Source organism: Pteronotus mesoamericanus, unplaced genomic scaffold (assembly GCF_021234165.1).
Source record: "Pteronotus mesoamericanus isolate MK-2021 breed Mesoamerican mustached bat unplaced genomic scaffold, CSHL_Meso_final contig_65, whole genome shotgun sequence".
In the NCBI taxonomy this organism is placed as follows: domain Eukaryota; kingdom Metazoa; phylum Chordata; class Mammalia; order Chiroptera; family Mormoopidae; genus Pteronotus; species Pteronotus mesoamericanus.
The window spans coordinates 4,161,708-4,179,043 of NW_026555228.1; the positions used below are offsets into that span (position 1 = coordinate 4,161,708).

At 44.4% G+C, this 17,336-nt stretch overlaps 1 protein-coding gene across 1 annotated transcript in view; it reads left to right on the forward strand.

The window, feature by feature from the left end:
* FRMPD4 (FERM and PDZ domain containing 4) overlaps positions 1–17,336 on the forward strand; it is a 149,816-nt gene that overhangs the window by 68,208 nt on the left and 64,272 nt on the right. The window contains exons 2-3 of the mRNA XM_054581176.1: positions 5,987–6,147; positions 10,721–10,823. Coding sequence (XP_054437151.1) covers positions 5,987–6,147; positions 10,721–10,823 — 264 coding nt within the window. The remainder of the gene's footprint in view (positions 1–5,986; positions 6,148–10,720; positions 10,824–17,336) is intronic.

The window sequence follows — 17,336 nt, forward strand, 5'->3', positions numbered from 1 at the left end:
TACCAGGGCCAGAGCATTTTTTTTCCTAAATAGGCTCCCTCACATGCCACAGTAGGGTTTATTGATTGTTGACCCTTGAATTGGGAGCCCCCACCGCCATCGGGGATGTGAGCAAGTCGTAAGGAATCACTTATGGCTGCCATGTTAACCGGGATAATTAAGGGACATTTCCTTTGAAACTGTCTGGTATTTGTCCAATGTAACATATTTCTGAACGTGGTTGTTAGAATCCTTGTGGGATGTGGAATTCCAGGGTTTTAAAATAGCATCAGAAGTACTGTTTACAGATTGTATGAGTGAGCTTTGGGTGCATAACAAACATCCCCAAAATTCAATCGTCATTTATTATTCCTCATTCAGCGGGCTGACTTAGGCTGGGGGAGGGAGAGAGGCAGCTCTGCTACACTTGGCTCCTCCCTGAGGTGCCTGCTCCGGTCTGTTCCACATGTGACCATTCTGGAGCCCACAGTGGAAGGGCAGCAACTGGCTTGAGAAAGTCTTCTAGTGTGGTGATGGAGAAGTGGGAGCGCAGGTCCAACTACACAGGTGTTCTTTGCTTCTCACATCTGTGCTGAGCGATGTGATAGGCTCTGGGCAGTGAGATATCAGCAGAGTCAACGGGTGGAGAAACATGTACCATGGGCATTGGGAAGGCAACATCACATTCAGTGACGAACCACATCCTGAGGAACAAACGAAGGGGCATTCAAGGTTAGAATACGATATACAGGCGTTTGATTCTCTCATATCATTGCAGCTGCCCTCCCAGAAATGTAGCACCAAAAATGACTTTATCAAGCGGGACTAAGGCATTCAAAAATATGGGTTTATTTATACCCTTTTCATTCCATTCTTACCTTCCCAGGTGTCCCGCAGGCCGCCATCTTGCTAGATTCTTTAACTGTACTCCAACAGCAACAACTGAAATGTGGTTCTTCCCTCCAGAATCTTTCTACTCAGCACATATTCCCAAAAAGGGCCTCGCTGGCTGTGATGAGGACAAGGGAAATTGAAATTACTTAGGTTTTCTCACAGGGTGCTGTCTACTAGTCAAAGTGATCCTTTGTGACACATTGGATGCACACGCTTTTATTTCTGCTCAGTAAGAAGGGCTCCAAGAGTTCAAGGAAATCCCTTTCATCCTGTGAGAGGAAGCTCAGCAGCAGGATGACCGTCATGCCTTTACAAACGAATCTGTCAGAAACAGGAAAGTTGCTCATTCCACTTCTGGACCTAGTTTCTATCACAATTAATGTGTTTTCAGATCATAGATTCCCAGCCTATCTGTGTGTTGGAGGAGGTGGGGGGCTGGGGCCAGAGGTGTGTGTAGCTCATCGGCTGTGTTCTTCAGTCTCCACAGTGGAACTCCCTGGAGCGTGTTCAGCAGGTAAAAAACAAAATGCTGCTTTTTCAGCTCATTATGAAAGGACTCAAGCCTCTTTAGAAAAACCATTGCAAAAAGCGCTTGCCTCAAAACAACAAAATGATGTTTCATGGGGAAACATTGTCATGTGGATTCATCGTTACTGGAAAAAAGGCAGAGGTTGATTATTTTTCGATAATGTATTCTGAAATATGACCTGTTGGGCAAGAAAGTGATGCTGCCATCAAAAGGTTGCCTTCCAAGTACAAGCAAGACAAAACGAACAAACAAAAAACAGCCAAAAAAAGAATAAACAACAAATGAAAATGGTAGAACAGGCAGTGACCACAGAATAAATATTTAGCTGCAACTTTGAAACCTTCTTTCGGTAGGGAAATGACAGTGAAATGATAGGGACCAACGTCAGATTCTCTGATGACACAGAGGATGGCAGCATCAGGGATGAAAGGTCCTGACACTGTGTCCCGCCCCTTACAACTCAGTTAGTGTCTCTCATTTTCCCCTGACCCGGGCCTACACCCCAGCCTTGGACTCAAGGTTCACTTAGTGACCCAGAACCATGTGAGGAAAACTTAACTAGCAGTGATTCAGACTCTCAAAAGCCTGGGTTTTATTCTTGTTTCTTTTCTTCTTCTTTATTATGGTACCCCTTGCTTGATGTATATCTATTTAAATTTGTGCGCCATTGCATTTCTTGTGACTTTTCAAATTGAAGGTCTCAGCGCTTATATAGCATGTGTGAGGCATTTCAGTGACAACTGGGCTGTAGGTATTTGAAACGTTATTGAGTTTGTTTTCCTATTTTAATAAGATTGAATGAGTTCATGATGTCTGAAACCTATTCCTTTTCATTCATTGACCTCAAGAAATGACAATAACAGCTAATGCTTTTTGACAGCTTACTATGCGCCAGACATTTTGCTAAGTGCTTTGCATTTATTCATTCCTCTAATTTCTACAACTTTCTTATGAGATTGTCACTATGATTATCACCATTTTCCAGATGAGGAAACGGAGGCACGAGGGGATGAAGTAATCTGTACACATCGCACATTAGGAAGTAGTGGGGCAACATCTGAATCTGTGGTAGTTTCCCAGTGGTGGTGCCCCTTCAGGAGCCTTGCAGTGGTTTCTGTCTCACTGAGGACAATACGCAGAGTCCTTCTAAGAGCTCGTGTGGTCTTCGATCTCCTCCCAGCACTTCTCTATCACTCCCTCCCTGCCTTCAGCCTCGCCGGAGCACTGTCCCTTAGACGTGCTCTCACGAAGTGCAGCAGGCCTCAGGACCTTTGTCCTTCGTGGTCCCCCTGGCCCAAGAGCCCCTCCCCCAGGCATTTCCCCGACCCCTGCTATAGTGCTCTGGTCCCCTCCCCCAGCAGCTCTCTGTTCTTCCTCCCCACGGTATTCTTCTCCCTCATGCTTATAATGACCTGATATGCCATAGATTTTACTCATTTGTTGGTTTATTCTCTGTCTCTGAAAACGAAAGTGCACAATTCAGTTTATTATTCTGCTTTCGTTCCTATTGTATCCCCAGAACTGACAATCCAGCGGGTATTTAGTAAATATTTAACAAAATGACTGCGTTATGAAGTTGTTTTGGAGAATTAAATGAACTAACATATAGAAAGCATTTTGAAAAATGGTTAGCATGAAATTAGTGTTAAATAAGTATCAGGTATTAATAAAATAATAATATATAAAGGAAGAACTAAAAATTGGAGACTATTACTTTATCATATAGTGGCAAGAGGATAATCAAGCTACAGATGCTTTCAATGTTTTAACTGACATTTACCATGTATGCTGGAGGAAGTAATCGGGACGTCACTTGTGCCCTCTTTTCTGTATCCAGAAGGGGTACTAGACCCCACCCTTCCCTGGGCAGGTGAATGGTCCCCAAACCTGCCTGCACTTTGGAATCACCTGGGGAATCTTTTCATAAATTGATCCTGGCTCCCAGCCTCAGATACTCTGATGCGATTGGTCTTCCGTGAAACTTCTCTGTTCTTCAACATGTGATCATTAGCAAATCACTTCACTTGTACCCTCACTTAGAGTATGTGTTCTGTGGATCATGGTGCCGACTCAGAGCTCAGGGCCAGGCTCTGAAAATGTGGTTTGCCCTCCCCTTTTGCCTTTGTTCCATCGGGGATAACAGGAGAGACTCATTTGCCAATGTGGCTGCAAGCTGGCGCTCTCTTACAGAGGAGACAAGGGTGGAACAGTGGCCTCCAGCCCCAGGGGGGCCCCATTCTCCCCCAGGCACACGCAGCCATGCCTGTTGCAGGCCTGTGGGGTCACTGTCAGGCTCAAACTCCCGCCCAGTGGGGCTGCTGTAGGGCCATCCCGGTGTCCTGCTTCCCAGCCCTGACTCCCCCCACCCTCATGTCCTGTGTCTCTGTCCCTCCCTGCCCAGGGCCCTGTCTGAGGCTCCTGCACTGGACACCAGGGTTCACTCAGCATCCATGTTGCTGGTTGAATCAGGGTCTTGAATTCTGTCCTCAGACTACCATGCTCCTCCATGTGACCTTCTGCCCGCCTAAGGTCCCCCCACCTCCCTTCATCCCAACCATGGGTGCCACCATGGTGGCCATGTCTAATCTCTGGGTCCATGCAAACAGCTCCCATTTCACATAAGACAGCCCCTCCCCTTTGACCCTATTATGCCACCATTCTGAGCCTGGCTATTTTGAGAATGGGGTTGGGATGTTCGGGAGAGCACCCTACCAGAGCCACCTTCATGGGCATGCGACCGGTGCAGTCCCACAGGGCCCTAAACTGGGTTTCCCAATCTGCTCTTTGCGAGTCGAAATTGTGTTTTAATGAGGGGCCCCACATTTTCATCTTGTACTGTTCTTGAAAATTTCATAGCTGGCCGGGCACATAGCACTCAGAATCCGAAGGCGTGGTGTGAATTGCACCTGGCTTACACCTGAGAGGAGAGTGACCTTGACCCAGTTATTCCTCCTCTCATCATTTGCAGAGAGGGGGTGGGAGGTGTCAACTGGCTCCATCGAAGGGGAGTTCTGAAAATGAAATAAGACAACAGATGAGGGTCTGCACGTGCCGCACAATGTGTTTGTTCTCAACAAGCATGTCTCTTTCCTCTAGCGTTCCAGACCACGAGCTGCTGAATCCAAAAGACATTTCTCTTTCAAAGGGACTTTAAACTTCATTTTCCTAGTCAGTGATCTATGCCTAAAGGACAGAATCCTGGAGGGTTTTCATTGATTTTTCTGAACTCCTATTAATTACACAGAAGGACAACAGGAATCCTTCTCTGCCTTTATTACATTTGAACAATATGTTGTTCAGATGGCATAGAGAGTAGCATCTTTCAAGGCATTTATAAATGATCTGCTTTTAGTTGTTGAAGATTAGAGAGAAAAAAATATTGAATTAAGTCAATGTCATTGAAATAATAGTGGTTTGCATTACTTTAAGATTTCTAGAACTCAAACTCATAACTCTACCATCCAAAGAACTCTGCCTTGGATAACATGCATGAGTAAAGACTTCATTAACAGTCACAGGAGTTGGTTTCTGAGCTGACGCTCTGCCATACCAGCCGTGGGCTCTGAGTGACTGTGAGCCACTATTTTTATCTCAGTTTCCCTGCTGGGAAGTGCAGATAATACTACCTTCTCTGCTCCCTCATTCTCATGGTTGTTTTGTAGATCAAATGAGATATTTGTGGAAGCATTTTGAAACTTTCTGAATGCTATCCACATTTCAAGTTTCAGTTACTGGCAAGACTTCTGAAGTTGAGGTGTTAACAAACAGATTCATTGAAATCATTTGAAAATCTCTCCAGAGAAGTAATGCCAAGAGTTCATTTCTCAACTTGTTTGGAAAGGGGGACAATATCTGACACCAGGATAACCTATCACCACCAAAATGATCCCCATCGCTTCTGTTTCACTGGAACCAGAAGCCGTGTATGTCACTGAAGTTCTTTTCTAGTATGTCAATTATAATTTGGTAGTTTTCTACCAAAAAAAAAAAAGTCTCTCTCTACTTCTTCATTCGGTTATTTATTGAGAATCCACTAGAAGTCAGCCACTGTTCGGGACACCTGGGATAAATCACTAAACAAAACCAAGCTCCTGGCCATCATGAAGCTTACAATCTAGTATAGAAAGCAAAACAATTAAAAAAAAAAGGCATGAAAATTAGTATATGGCCCAGCACGTTAGCTAGTGATTAGTCCTATGGGGAAGAAAGTAGAGAAGGGTCAGGGGAGCTGAGTGTGGAGGAGCAAGGCAGCAATTTTAAAGTTTGTGACCAGGAGACACCTCTTAAAAGAGGTCACATCTGAGCAGAAGTTTGGGAGAGCAGAGGGTGAGCTGTACAGATATCTACAGGACAAGCGTTTCAGGTTGGGGGAACAGCCAGTGCAAAGGCCTAAAGCAAAGGTGGACCTAGGGTTTTCAAGGACCAAGGAGGCCATGCAAGACCCATGGCCGTGGATCTCCCCACATTGTTCACACTCTCTACCCGACCGAATAGAAGGTTTTGAAACAGGAGGAAATGAGATTACCAGGCCATTGCCTAACATACGCTGACGTCTCGCTTGTCTTGTGTGTGTTTTTCCCACAGTCACATGACTCAGGCAGTCCCCTTTGATGACCCTCGGTTCGAGAGCTGCCAAATCATCCCTCCAGCCCCTCGGAAGGTGGAAATGAGGAGGGACCCTGTCCTGGGATTCGGTTTTGTGGCAGGGAGTGAAAAGCCAGTGGTCGTTCGCTCAGTGACACCAGGTAAGCGGTCCACCCTACTCCGTTGTCCCTCTGTTGGAAGGACTACTGTTCATTTTCTTAGGCTTCATAATGTCTCACCAAAGGATGTGAAGGCTAGCTGAGTTTTCCCCACACCTTTGTAGAGGCAGACCACCAGAGGGACAGAAATGTTTCTGAAAGCAAGGTTTAGAGCATTAAATACATTATATTGCTTTATTGATGAAAAACACCGATGCATCATTTGTAACCATGGATATGACCCAGTTCTTAATGTGTGAATAGAAATAATAAGAGGCAGGCACTTTACTGTATTTCAGTAAGCTCATGATGAACTCCTCAGTGGAAAAAAAAAGCAGGAAGTGGTATTTATTTAAGTTACTGCAGGATTTAGTCATTGGTGGTGTTTTATTTTACAAAGATGCACTCCCCTCCCTTCCCACTAGAGGTAGAAGATGGTTCCTTACCCCCATTCCTTTTAACCTAGGCCAGGTGACTGTCTTTGGCCAATAGCATATTAGGAAAGATGACATAAGAAAAGGCTTCAAATATGCTTGATTTCTTTTAACATTTTTTAAAAGATTGTATTTATTTTTTTAGACAGAGGGGGAGGGAGGGAGAAAGAGAGGGAGAGAAACATCCATGTGTGGTTGCCTCTCGTGCACCCCCTACTGGAGACCTGGCCTGCAACCCAGGCATGTGCCCTGACTGGGAATCAAACCAGTGACCCTTTGGTTCTCAGGCCAGCACTCAATCCACTGAGCCACACCAACCAGGGCTGCTTGAGCATCTCTCTTTGGTTTCTGCCCTGACCATAAGAATTTCCCTCAAGTGGCTGCCACCCGTTTTGCCTAAACCCAAAACTGAACACTTGGGCAGGCAGCCTACAGCCCAGAGCAAAGTCCATCCTAATCTGCAGTGTGACACAGATGTGCCCAGCTGCACGTGGCATGGGCCATTCTATCTACAGTCATCCTAAAGACCCATAAGCATGGGAAGAAATGATTATTGGACACTCTACCAAGTTTTAAAGTGGTTTGTCATACAGTAAACACTGACTGACACTGTGCGTGGCAAATTTCTTAAATTCTACAGCCTGATCAAGTAATTAATGTGCTTTGCCTCAGTCTTTCTTGTTGACGTATACAGATGTTGCCCTAGCAACTCAGTCGAATATAATGATGGAATTGCCTGCAGTGGGCTGCCTTTGCCTTTTCAGAAACAATGCTCTTTTTAGTATTTGATTTACATATTTATGTACTTATTTTAATGGCCTTCCACTGGATAGAAACCATCCTCTATGCTGCTTCTGGGATTTTGCAAGTAAGTAACAGAGTTCAGTAGTAGAGAGCATGGACTGCGGCGCCAGGCTGCCCGGGTTTGATGGATGGGAATCCTGCCTCCATCCCTTATTAGATACTTTGGGTGCCATGATAACTCCCCAGCACTTCAGTTTGATGTAACTTCTCTAGATCATCTGCATAATGAGGATCATAATACCATCTACCTTACAGGGCTGGGGAGAGAATAAAATATGTTAGGAGAGGGCCAGGTACATACTTATTCCATAGTGATTATTATTATTAAACTCTAAAATATTTGGCCAGCTGAGTCTGTCAGGGAAGGGAGATGAAAGCCAACTAGTGAGTAAGCAGAGATTTTGGTAAGTTGATTTTAATTTTTCATATTTTATAATTTGACATGATATAACCCAGGACAAGCAGCACAGAACAGTCAACTGCTTTTTGGCTCATGCAGAGAAGAATAAGGTTTTTTTCCACTCCTCCCATTGCCTCATCACTTCTTACTCTCTCTGCCGAGCTTTTCATTTTATGAGCCATGGATCATCCTTTAGTTCTCTGTGTGGGGTTGTGTCGCTTAACGCAATTGAGAATTTTATCCTCAAAATAAAAAAGATCTGCTGCTTTTGATGATAAAATAATACACATGGTTTACAGAAAACACAATGTACTCGGTAGTAGAGAGAAGAAAATGAAAAACCAAATCACCTGAGCTCCTACTGCCAACAGTTGAGCATTATTAATGTATACACGGAGAGCATGCGCATAGTACACAATTGTGGGCATGCATACACATATATTATGTCTCATATACATAGATATGGTATCATATGTGTATATATAGCCATATTTTTCCCTAACTGGGATCACATTTGGCATGCTGTCTTGTAATGGATGGATATTTTAACATCTCTGGTTATAAGGCTCTCCCCGGTGTATGTCCTCCCAGGAGCTGACTGGAGATGTGAAGTCTTCTTTTTCAGTTCCTTGTATTGCCTGGCTGTTCCTTCGGCCCTTCCTTGTCCCTGGCTCTCTTTAGCTTTGGATACTAATACCTGCTGTTAGATAATTTTGAGAAGAGTAGAAAAAGGTGAAAATGGAGGTCAAAGAGGCTTGTTTCCAGTCATTTTTATGAGTGAAAATGCTGGTCAAATCAACTGTGTCTATCATAAAAATGACTCTCCTGAAATCCCAAGTGATTTCAGCAATGTGACCAGATTTTCAATACCAGGCAGTCCAGCCTTCCGAACAGCAGGCAGGTGACAGTTCTTTGATAGGGGTCACTACTTTATATTTTTGAGGGAAATGTATGTTTCTGGCTCCCAAATTTTTGATTCAAGTCACTTAATTACAAAAAATATTTCATTTGATTAAAAAACATAGGTCAAATATAAGAATATGTCATATTAATCTGTGTTTTTCCCATCAGACTAGTTAACATCTATCAGTCAAACAGTTATTCTGAACAATACTCTGTATTTGATCAGCATTTGATTTCTAGCCTTTTTTTTTTTTTTTGACTGAATTGGAGCGGTTGGTTGCACATTTTCCAACAGTTATAAAAAGTCTCCCAAGTGATTTTCAGAATTCTTTGTCTATACAAACACTGATTCTCAGTTCCCACACCTTGAAATGAATATTTTCCATCACTCATGTGGGGACATGTTAAAGTACCCACGTCTTACTCTACAGAAAGGAGGTAAAGTTTATGCTCCAGCTTGAGTGACATGTAAGTCAAGTGTCTGAGTGAGTGGAGAACAACCGCACTGCTTGGAGTTCCATGTTCAGGGTGTGAAGTGTTCACTTCAATTACTAAGTAGCAGTGACAACATTTGAAGCATATTCTGTTGCTCCTATTATCCAGGGACAGACCTCTGGGAAGAAAGTTAACACTTTAGCACCATATCATTATGTGGAAAGTAATTGCATTATACGTGTGAGAATATTCCAGCTAAGTGGAGTGTTTGTTTATAGGTTTTGTTTCCTAAAGATGTGTGTTTCAGGCAGCTATGGCTTTCACTTTATGTGTCGAGAGACCTGGCAGCAGCCAACTTTTGAATTATAGGAGTGAGCTCGAGATGTTGGCCACTCTGAACTTGGAAAAGAGCCCACCGACCTAAGCTGCGATCCAGTCCTGTCCTTCCAGCCAGTTCTTTAACTGCAAGAGCCTTAGTTATCTCATTATATGGAAGGGTTTACAGTATTCAGTGAAGTCACTAGGCCAAGCATTTAGACCATTGCCTGGTGCATAAGAAGTGTTCAACAAATGCTAGTTCCCTACCGCCTCCCTTCAAGAGCTGCCCCTGGTCTTGAGAGCTGGCAGACCCTCGCAGCCGAGCCTGGGTGCTCACCTGTTGACAATGAGCGATGTCACCTAACATCAACATCAGTCAAGGCCACCCTGTGACTCTGATGGATCAGGACTAACATAAGAGTCCTCCATAATCGCATGTGAGCACAAACACAAACATCTAAGTATAGTCCACACCACAAAAATGACCAAATAGCCTCATCGCTGCTGCTCTTTTAGCCAGTCCCAGGTCCAGCCCTACTTCCTTCCTTCCGCCTTTCAGACAAGAATTCTTAAGATGCTCAAATAGAATTATCCCCTAACATCCTTAGAGCAGAGTCCTACCTAACACCCTCTCACTGGGCTGCCTTCCAATTGCCCGCAGTATGTGGGCTCCCTAGTTGTAATGGGTAAATAAACGCAATGCTGTCCCACTCCAGGTGTGCCCAGGGGAGTGCAGCTTTGGCTGCAGGGCACCAACACAGCTGATTGGTTACCTGTTGGAGGAATACCATCTTCTAGGGGCCTTGAAACTCAAACTTCGGTCAGTGGACCAGAAGCAGGAGCAATCCCTGGGAGCTTGTGAGAAATGCATTGTCTCGCCCCCACACGCCTCCCAGCGTGCTGAATCAGTCTGCAGGCTAACAAGGTCCCCCGGTGACTCTGTGCCCATTACAGTGTTAGAAGTGCCACTAGGCCACTGAGTCTCCACCTTGCCTGGAAATCTTTAGAGAAACATTGATACCTGAGCCCCTCCTCCAAAGATTCTGATTTAATTGGCCAGGGTGCAGCCTGGGCCTCAGACTTATCCAGAGAGCCCCAGTTCTTTCTAATGTGCAGCCAGGGTTGAGAAGGACAGATGCAGAGGACACCCAGGCAGGTCTGGGATTCCTTTTTTTCCTGATAGCATCATTTCCTCACAGTGAATCGTGATCGGAAGAGGAGGCTACCGATGGGTCGATTAGCAATGGTGTTCTCATTGCACTTCCCTCTCCTTTGTCTGCAGGTGGCCCTTCGGAAGGCAAGCTGATCCCAGGAGATCAGATCGTAATGATCAATGACGAGCCGGTCAGCGCCGCACCGAGGGAGCGGGTCATCGACCTGGTCAGGTGGGTGCTTCGATCCCTGTGCCTGGCCCTGCCAAAGCGGCTGCTGCACAGCTCCGAGGCCTCATACGGCAGAGGGGACACTGCCCGGGGGCCATGTTTGAGCAGAAACACAGACCCACACGTTCACCTTGAAAGTGCTGCTGACGCTGACCTCTAACTTGAGACACATGCGCCACAGACACAAAACACCTATCACTTGCTTTGTATTACCATTCAGGGTGCATATACTTCCGCTGAAATGGGTTTTGACTCCTATTTCCGTCACTATATCCAAAGGTTGTGTGGGGGTTTTTTCCTTCCAAAACTACTAATATATTGATATTTCATAATCAGGGAGATCAAAGTGCAACACCTGAATTCAGTGTAAATGAAGAGTAATTTCAGATACATAATGCCATGGAAACAAAAACAGATACTTCACAGATTTTTCATACTCAACCAAGCAATTCATTATTGAATTTTGAGGTTATCAACTGAGGCAAAAGGATAATTAGGTCAAAGCTAGGACAGTTTAAAAATGTCCTTGGTTGATTGGTTTCATTTAATCATACATGTAAAGAATGTGTTATATGATATTCTCAATGGGCACCAGAAAATATATTTACTGTGATGTTAAAATGTTGGTCAGGAATCTCCTTAAAAGTTTACTGGAGTTATACTTATTCAGTGCATTTAGGGCAAAAGGGGTTTTTGCCATTTTCCAAACAAATCTGTTCCTGTTATATTAAGGGATGCACTCACTCATCAGAATGCTTTAAACTGAGAAAGGAACCTTCTACCGTTTCTGCTCTCTTACAACCACAAGTCCATCTGTATTTTGGGACAGACATTAAGTGAAGTATTTCTGAGGTTTTCCAGAGCTGATTTCTTTCCCAAGCCTAGTTCAGCTTCTGCTTCTCAAGGAAGCGTTGTGTGGTCCTGCATCCTTGCAGGAAGATAAATAGAAATAGAGGAAGCTGTCTTGTAGGGCAACCAACTGTCCCAGCTTTAGCAAGGAAAGGACCACGTCCTAGAAACCGCTCAGTCCAAGAACAGTGAGTCACCCTGCTATAGTCCACTCCTAACAATGGAACCTTCACAGCTGGCTGCAAAGTCATGCCCGTCCTCATGGGGCACCCAAGTCTCCAAAGGTGTTCCTACCCAGGACTGGGCCCTGAGGCTCATGTCAGAGTCACCCTGTGTCAGGAGCGAGACCGAGGAGCGCCTCCAGGCCTTCCCGTGGACCAAGGGTATGGGAATTGAGAGTGACTTCATATTTTCGAGCCCTGGCAGGGAGCCACGCTGTTAATATTTAGAACCACTTTACTCTTGAGCTATGCGTGGCCGTCGGCAGGAACATACCTCATCCGGCAGGCTCTCAGCCTGGTCGGCTGGCATCCTGGAGTGCCATGTCTGAGCCTGATGATAGGTCACACGGTCATTTTTTTATCCCCCTGGGCACAGGTCTCAGTGATCCGTCCTATTGATTTCTGTGCCTGGGGGATGATAGGAGAAATAAAATATCTGTGTTTGTGTTTGCTGTGACTGAATTGCATGCTGCAGGACAGAGACAGAGTAAAAGCTATCTAAAATGTGATCATTTCCTAGCGATCGTGCCAGGGGCCTTGAGAAAAAATTTTTTCCCAAAAAAAACCTTTTTTTCTTTCTGCTTTGCTGCATTAGGGAAGAAAATGGCAACTCTGTCAACAGAAGTCTCCATAGGACTTCCTGTGTAATGGAGCTCAGTGAATATTTGTTGAGTAAATGAGCCAATTAGAGGAGTGGCAGCGAATGACAGCTTGACCATGGTCCATCCAGCCGGCCACCTGCTTTTACACAGCCCGTGAGCTAAGAATGGTTTTCACCATTTTGAAGGGCCAGAAAAAAAATTAAAAAAGAATATTTCATGACACATGAAAATCCTATGAAATTCAAATTGCAGAGTCCATGAATACAGTTTTATGGGAAAAGAGCCACGCCCAGTCATTTGCATAGTGTCTAAGAATACTTTGTCTACAATAGCAGATTTGAGTAGCTTGACAGAGACCTGTGGCCCACAAAGACTGAAATAGCTGCTATCTGGCCCTTTACAGAAAACGCGTGCCAAGCCCCACTTTAGGAGATACTGAGGTAGCCTATTGCATTTTCTTTCATTAAGCCAAATTTAGACTACAACCGCAAATAGTACACACAGACAATTTCTCTCACACCGAGCTTGTATGGGGCAAGATTCCCACGTAGCTGATAAGCAGACTGTGGTGTTTCAAATGGATTGAAATGGAAAACATGCATGAAATACTTCTGGTGCATAAAACTCTCTTTCCCTTCTCGAGGCCCTGCCCCTGTGGGCTGGAGGTCCCAAGGGTATTGACGCGGAGAGAGGGCTGAGTACTCCCGGAGTCCCCCTTGCATTTAGAGTCCCCTCTTGGTGAACTGTGGCTGCTCCTCTGACTAACATTGGCTGTTGCTCACTTTTGTGTTGCCAGTATGTCCATGCTGACTGTCTTGTGAAGCTCATAGGTGAGTTCTTTGATGGCAGGGGAGGATGGCCCCCTCAGGAGCCACTCCACCACACAGTAACATCCATGGGAGGTCTCGCTCAGGCTTCATCCTCTTGCTGCTAGTGTTCCTGATGACATCTCTTGGTTAAGGCACAAGACCAGCTACTCCTTAAGATGTCCATGTAACGTCATTACAGAGCGGAGGAACTAAACAGTTACCAGATCACAGCCCTTCTGATAGTGCCACCGTCTCTCTCCCACTCTTTTTGGCCTTGTGTAGACTGGGGAAGGAGAGGGAAAGAGGAGGAAGTGGTGGCTGGCAGTAGCTGATCACATTGTGCCTCCTTCTAGAAAGTTCTCAGAGATCCCACTTGTTTGCAGCTCACTTTAGAATGTGGTCTCAGTGTCTCTTTGCCAGTGTCTCACTGGTAGGTGACAAGGACACAGTTTAAATCTGGAATGTAGCTTGTTATAGAATCAGGTGACCTGGTTTCTAAGTTCCATGAGAAAAGAGGTTTTGTGTGTGTTGTCACCTGCTGTGTCCCCATGACCTAGCCCAAAGCCTGGCTCATAAGAGTTGTTCAATGACAATGTGTTGAGGGAATGAGTGGGCTCAGAAGAGCACTCTTCCACAACTATAGATTTAGATGGTTTCCCCCAACCCTCCTTCCGCTCTGAATTCTGCAAGTTTGAATGTCACCTAATGCATCCATGCCTCCAGATACATTCGTTAGGCACCTACTACGCACAGGACACACAGCTAGACGCATGATACACAGGGATGGGAGGGAGACAAAGCCCATCTTTCAGGGACCTTCCAGTCTATGTTACCATGAATAGTGACATCTATTCAAGTGAGACCTCCTCAAGACAGACAAGACCTCACACTGGACGCTTGGGGGAATTGTCAGACTTAAAGGAGTTTTCGTAGTGATAGAAACACATAGACCCTGGACACTGTTGAGGTGTAGAACATGTAAATCTAAAACACGCTCCCTTTTAATCTCAGGGCAGCAAATGTATCTTTATAAAAACAACAAGTTACTTTATTTTAAGCAAATAAATCTAAGCGTACAGCACACTGCAGTTCGCAGAGATGAAATGCAGCTGGTCTTGGAGTTCTTGTCACCGATCCCTTCAAATTCATTAAACCAGGATTTTGAAATAATGTATTTCTCACTAATGAAAAAGTTCATGCAGTAGACAAATGTCGTGTGCCTGCCCATTAGTTTAGTCATCTGTCAGCCATATGTGTACTAACCTAGAAATGTTGCTGTTAGAGAATAATCTCTTTTTTATTGGGCTTCTCAGCCAATATGTGTTTTGATGTCTATATCTTACACCAGATAAATTCTCTTTATGTTCAATAAAATATCCCATTTTCTCAGCCACTAAGGAAATTTGGGGAAAAAAATACTCATCATTTGAATAACTCTCTTTAAAAGTCAGCATATCCATTTACTTGCCTAAGTGGGTTAGTCTTGTTTTGTTCTTTTTTTCTCCCATTGCATTTTCTTGTGGATCATTTTTTGTTTCCAGATACATTTGTGTTTCTTTGTGGATTATTTTTCTTATTTGGTTGCTCTAGTATAGAAATTTTTTTCTTGAGAAAATGAAAGAGTTTCTTGGAGACCAATTTACTGCTATAGTAACCACATTTCGGTTTTTGCATGTATCCTCAAAAAGTTCTATAATTGCTGCACTGAAATTAGACAAGTTCTGTTCATCTCATAGTTTCCTAAGTTGTTAACTGTCACTCATACTTTATGGTGGTTGAGGAGCAAAATCTTTGAAGAGTTTAGGCCTTTGCAAATTACCACACATTTCTTCTTTAGATGTATCCAAGGATCATTTCCCTTGGCTTTTCACAATTAGACAAATTAACTGAAGACAGTCTCCAAAATTTTATTTTTTAAAAACTATGGGGTATAATTGCTGATAGCCATTTTTCCTTTTTTTTCATTTAATTTTTATTGTATTTTTTTCCATTACCTTTTAGTCCCCATAAGCCCCCCTCCCCTCTGTAACCCCCACAGTATTGTCCATGTCCGTGTGTCCTTCTTCCTTTTTGCTCAGTCCCCCCAGCCCTTCGATCCCCCACTAGCTGTCATTCTGCTCTCTGTGTAGCTCATAGCCATTTGGGATCATGCCCCATCCCCCAAGGCTAGCCAACCCATTTAAATTTATTTGACTTCAGCAATTATTGAGCAATAACTAGGTAAGACATACCATGTACGGTGCTGGGGGACAAATAAATACCTACACCATGGTTCCTGCACTCGAGGAGGAGGCTTCTAATTAATTGGACTATATTTATGACTGTGCAAGGCTCAGGGCGAGGGGATGGTGTTGAGGAGGAATCTCTGGTGGGGATGGAAGGGATGTGCAGGAATGCAGGGGTGGAGGTAAATGGTAGCCATTGATCCTGAGTGAAAGGGCCGGTATAAGCAGGGAGAGAGGTGTGTTAAATAGAACCTCCCATTTCCCTGGAAACCCCAGACCCTCCTAATGGATGCTCACTTTCCAACCAGCAGATGTAGAGATATCCATTGCTCAGATGGCTGTCCCCAACCGCAACCTCAAAGTGTGCTCCTGCCCTTCCTCAGTTGCCCCTTCAAGGTGGCAACGGAAATCTCCAGGCTCCTGTTAGATTGGAGACATTTGTCTTCAGGGGATTAGAGAGCCATTTGAGAATCTGAAAAATACATTGGACTTATTCCTCCATCCAGAAAAATCCACACAGATACACAGTTTTGCATATAATAGAATGTTTCATAACCACCCCCCAACTGCCCCCAATGCCAGTCTCAGCTTTAGAGCCGTGGAGGCAGAGTCTGAAAATGCTGGCTCCCTTCCTCCCCCTTTGTCTTCATCAGAAGGGAACGTTGAAGAGCCAAGCATGCCGGTGACTCTTCCCATCACGGCAGTAGAAGCTGAGGCCAGCCCACCCCTCAGTAAGGAGGCACAAGGCTTGAACCGGAAATTAGCCCTCCTTCCTCTGCACTAGGGCAGCTGACCGCCACGCAGCTGTCTTCTCTCACTTCCTAAGTTGATTATTTCTGCTGGTCTAGTTAATGAGCAATGCTATACCTATGGCCGCGTCTACAGAAGGTTACCCACACCCACCATCTCTTCTGTACCTATTCCCTGGGATTGGCGACTGTTTCTGGGGAGCAGTATGGTTCTGGTAAGAAAATAACCATAATTATAAAGGACCGATCATTACATTAATTCACAAAGGACAAAACCACAAATTTTTAGTAACATTCCTTTTACCTAAGTAACTAATACATATAAGCACATGCCGAGCAATATACAAATTCCACTTTAAACCCAGAAAGATTATTCCAACAATTCTAACAAGAATTTCTACAAAGAACATGAGCCAACTCACTGCCACAATCAAGGTCAAAGATCAGTGTGTAACTTGAAAGGGTCACTTGTTGGATACTTCAGGGGGAAAAAAGGAATATTATTGATGGCATCCCAACTGATAATGATGATGAGAATTAGTAAGTATTAAGTCTTTATTATACACTAACCGTTCTGGTAAACATATTCATTCCTTAGTATTAGGGTGAGAAACCGAGGCTGAGAGAGGTTGAAACATTGGTACAACCTGAGCACTTCCTTGCATGGTGTGGTGAAAGAAAGCCGGTATGAATCCCCAAAACCCGGTGGGCCGAAGGGGACAAGAAGCCTGGCTACCTGGCCTGGCCTATCAAGACTTTACTCCGCGGGCCCAGCAAACAACATAACTGTAACTGACCCCTAGAACCTGGGCTTTAGCACCCACACCCTGGGATTCCCTTTTTCAATTATACGCAAACAGCCTGTGTCCCATCCCAGGCTCGCCAATCAGTTGCCTTGGTTTTACTAGGAAGTTCTCATGACTCTCTGCTTGTTGCAGTTGGTGAGAGGCTGGCAAGTTTAATAAGAGCTAAATAAACTATAGAAAGAGACCATCTAAAAATTAGATCGCAGCCTGTCTTTTCATCAGTCCCTCCTTATCAGAATTATAATGGAAAGATAA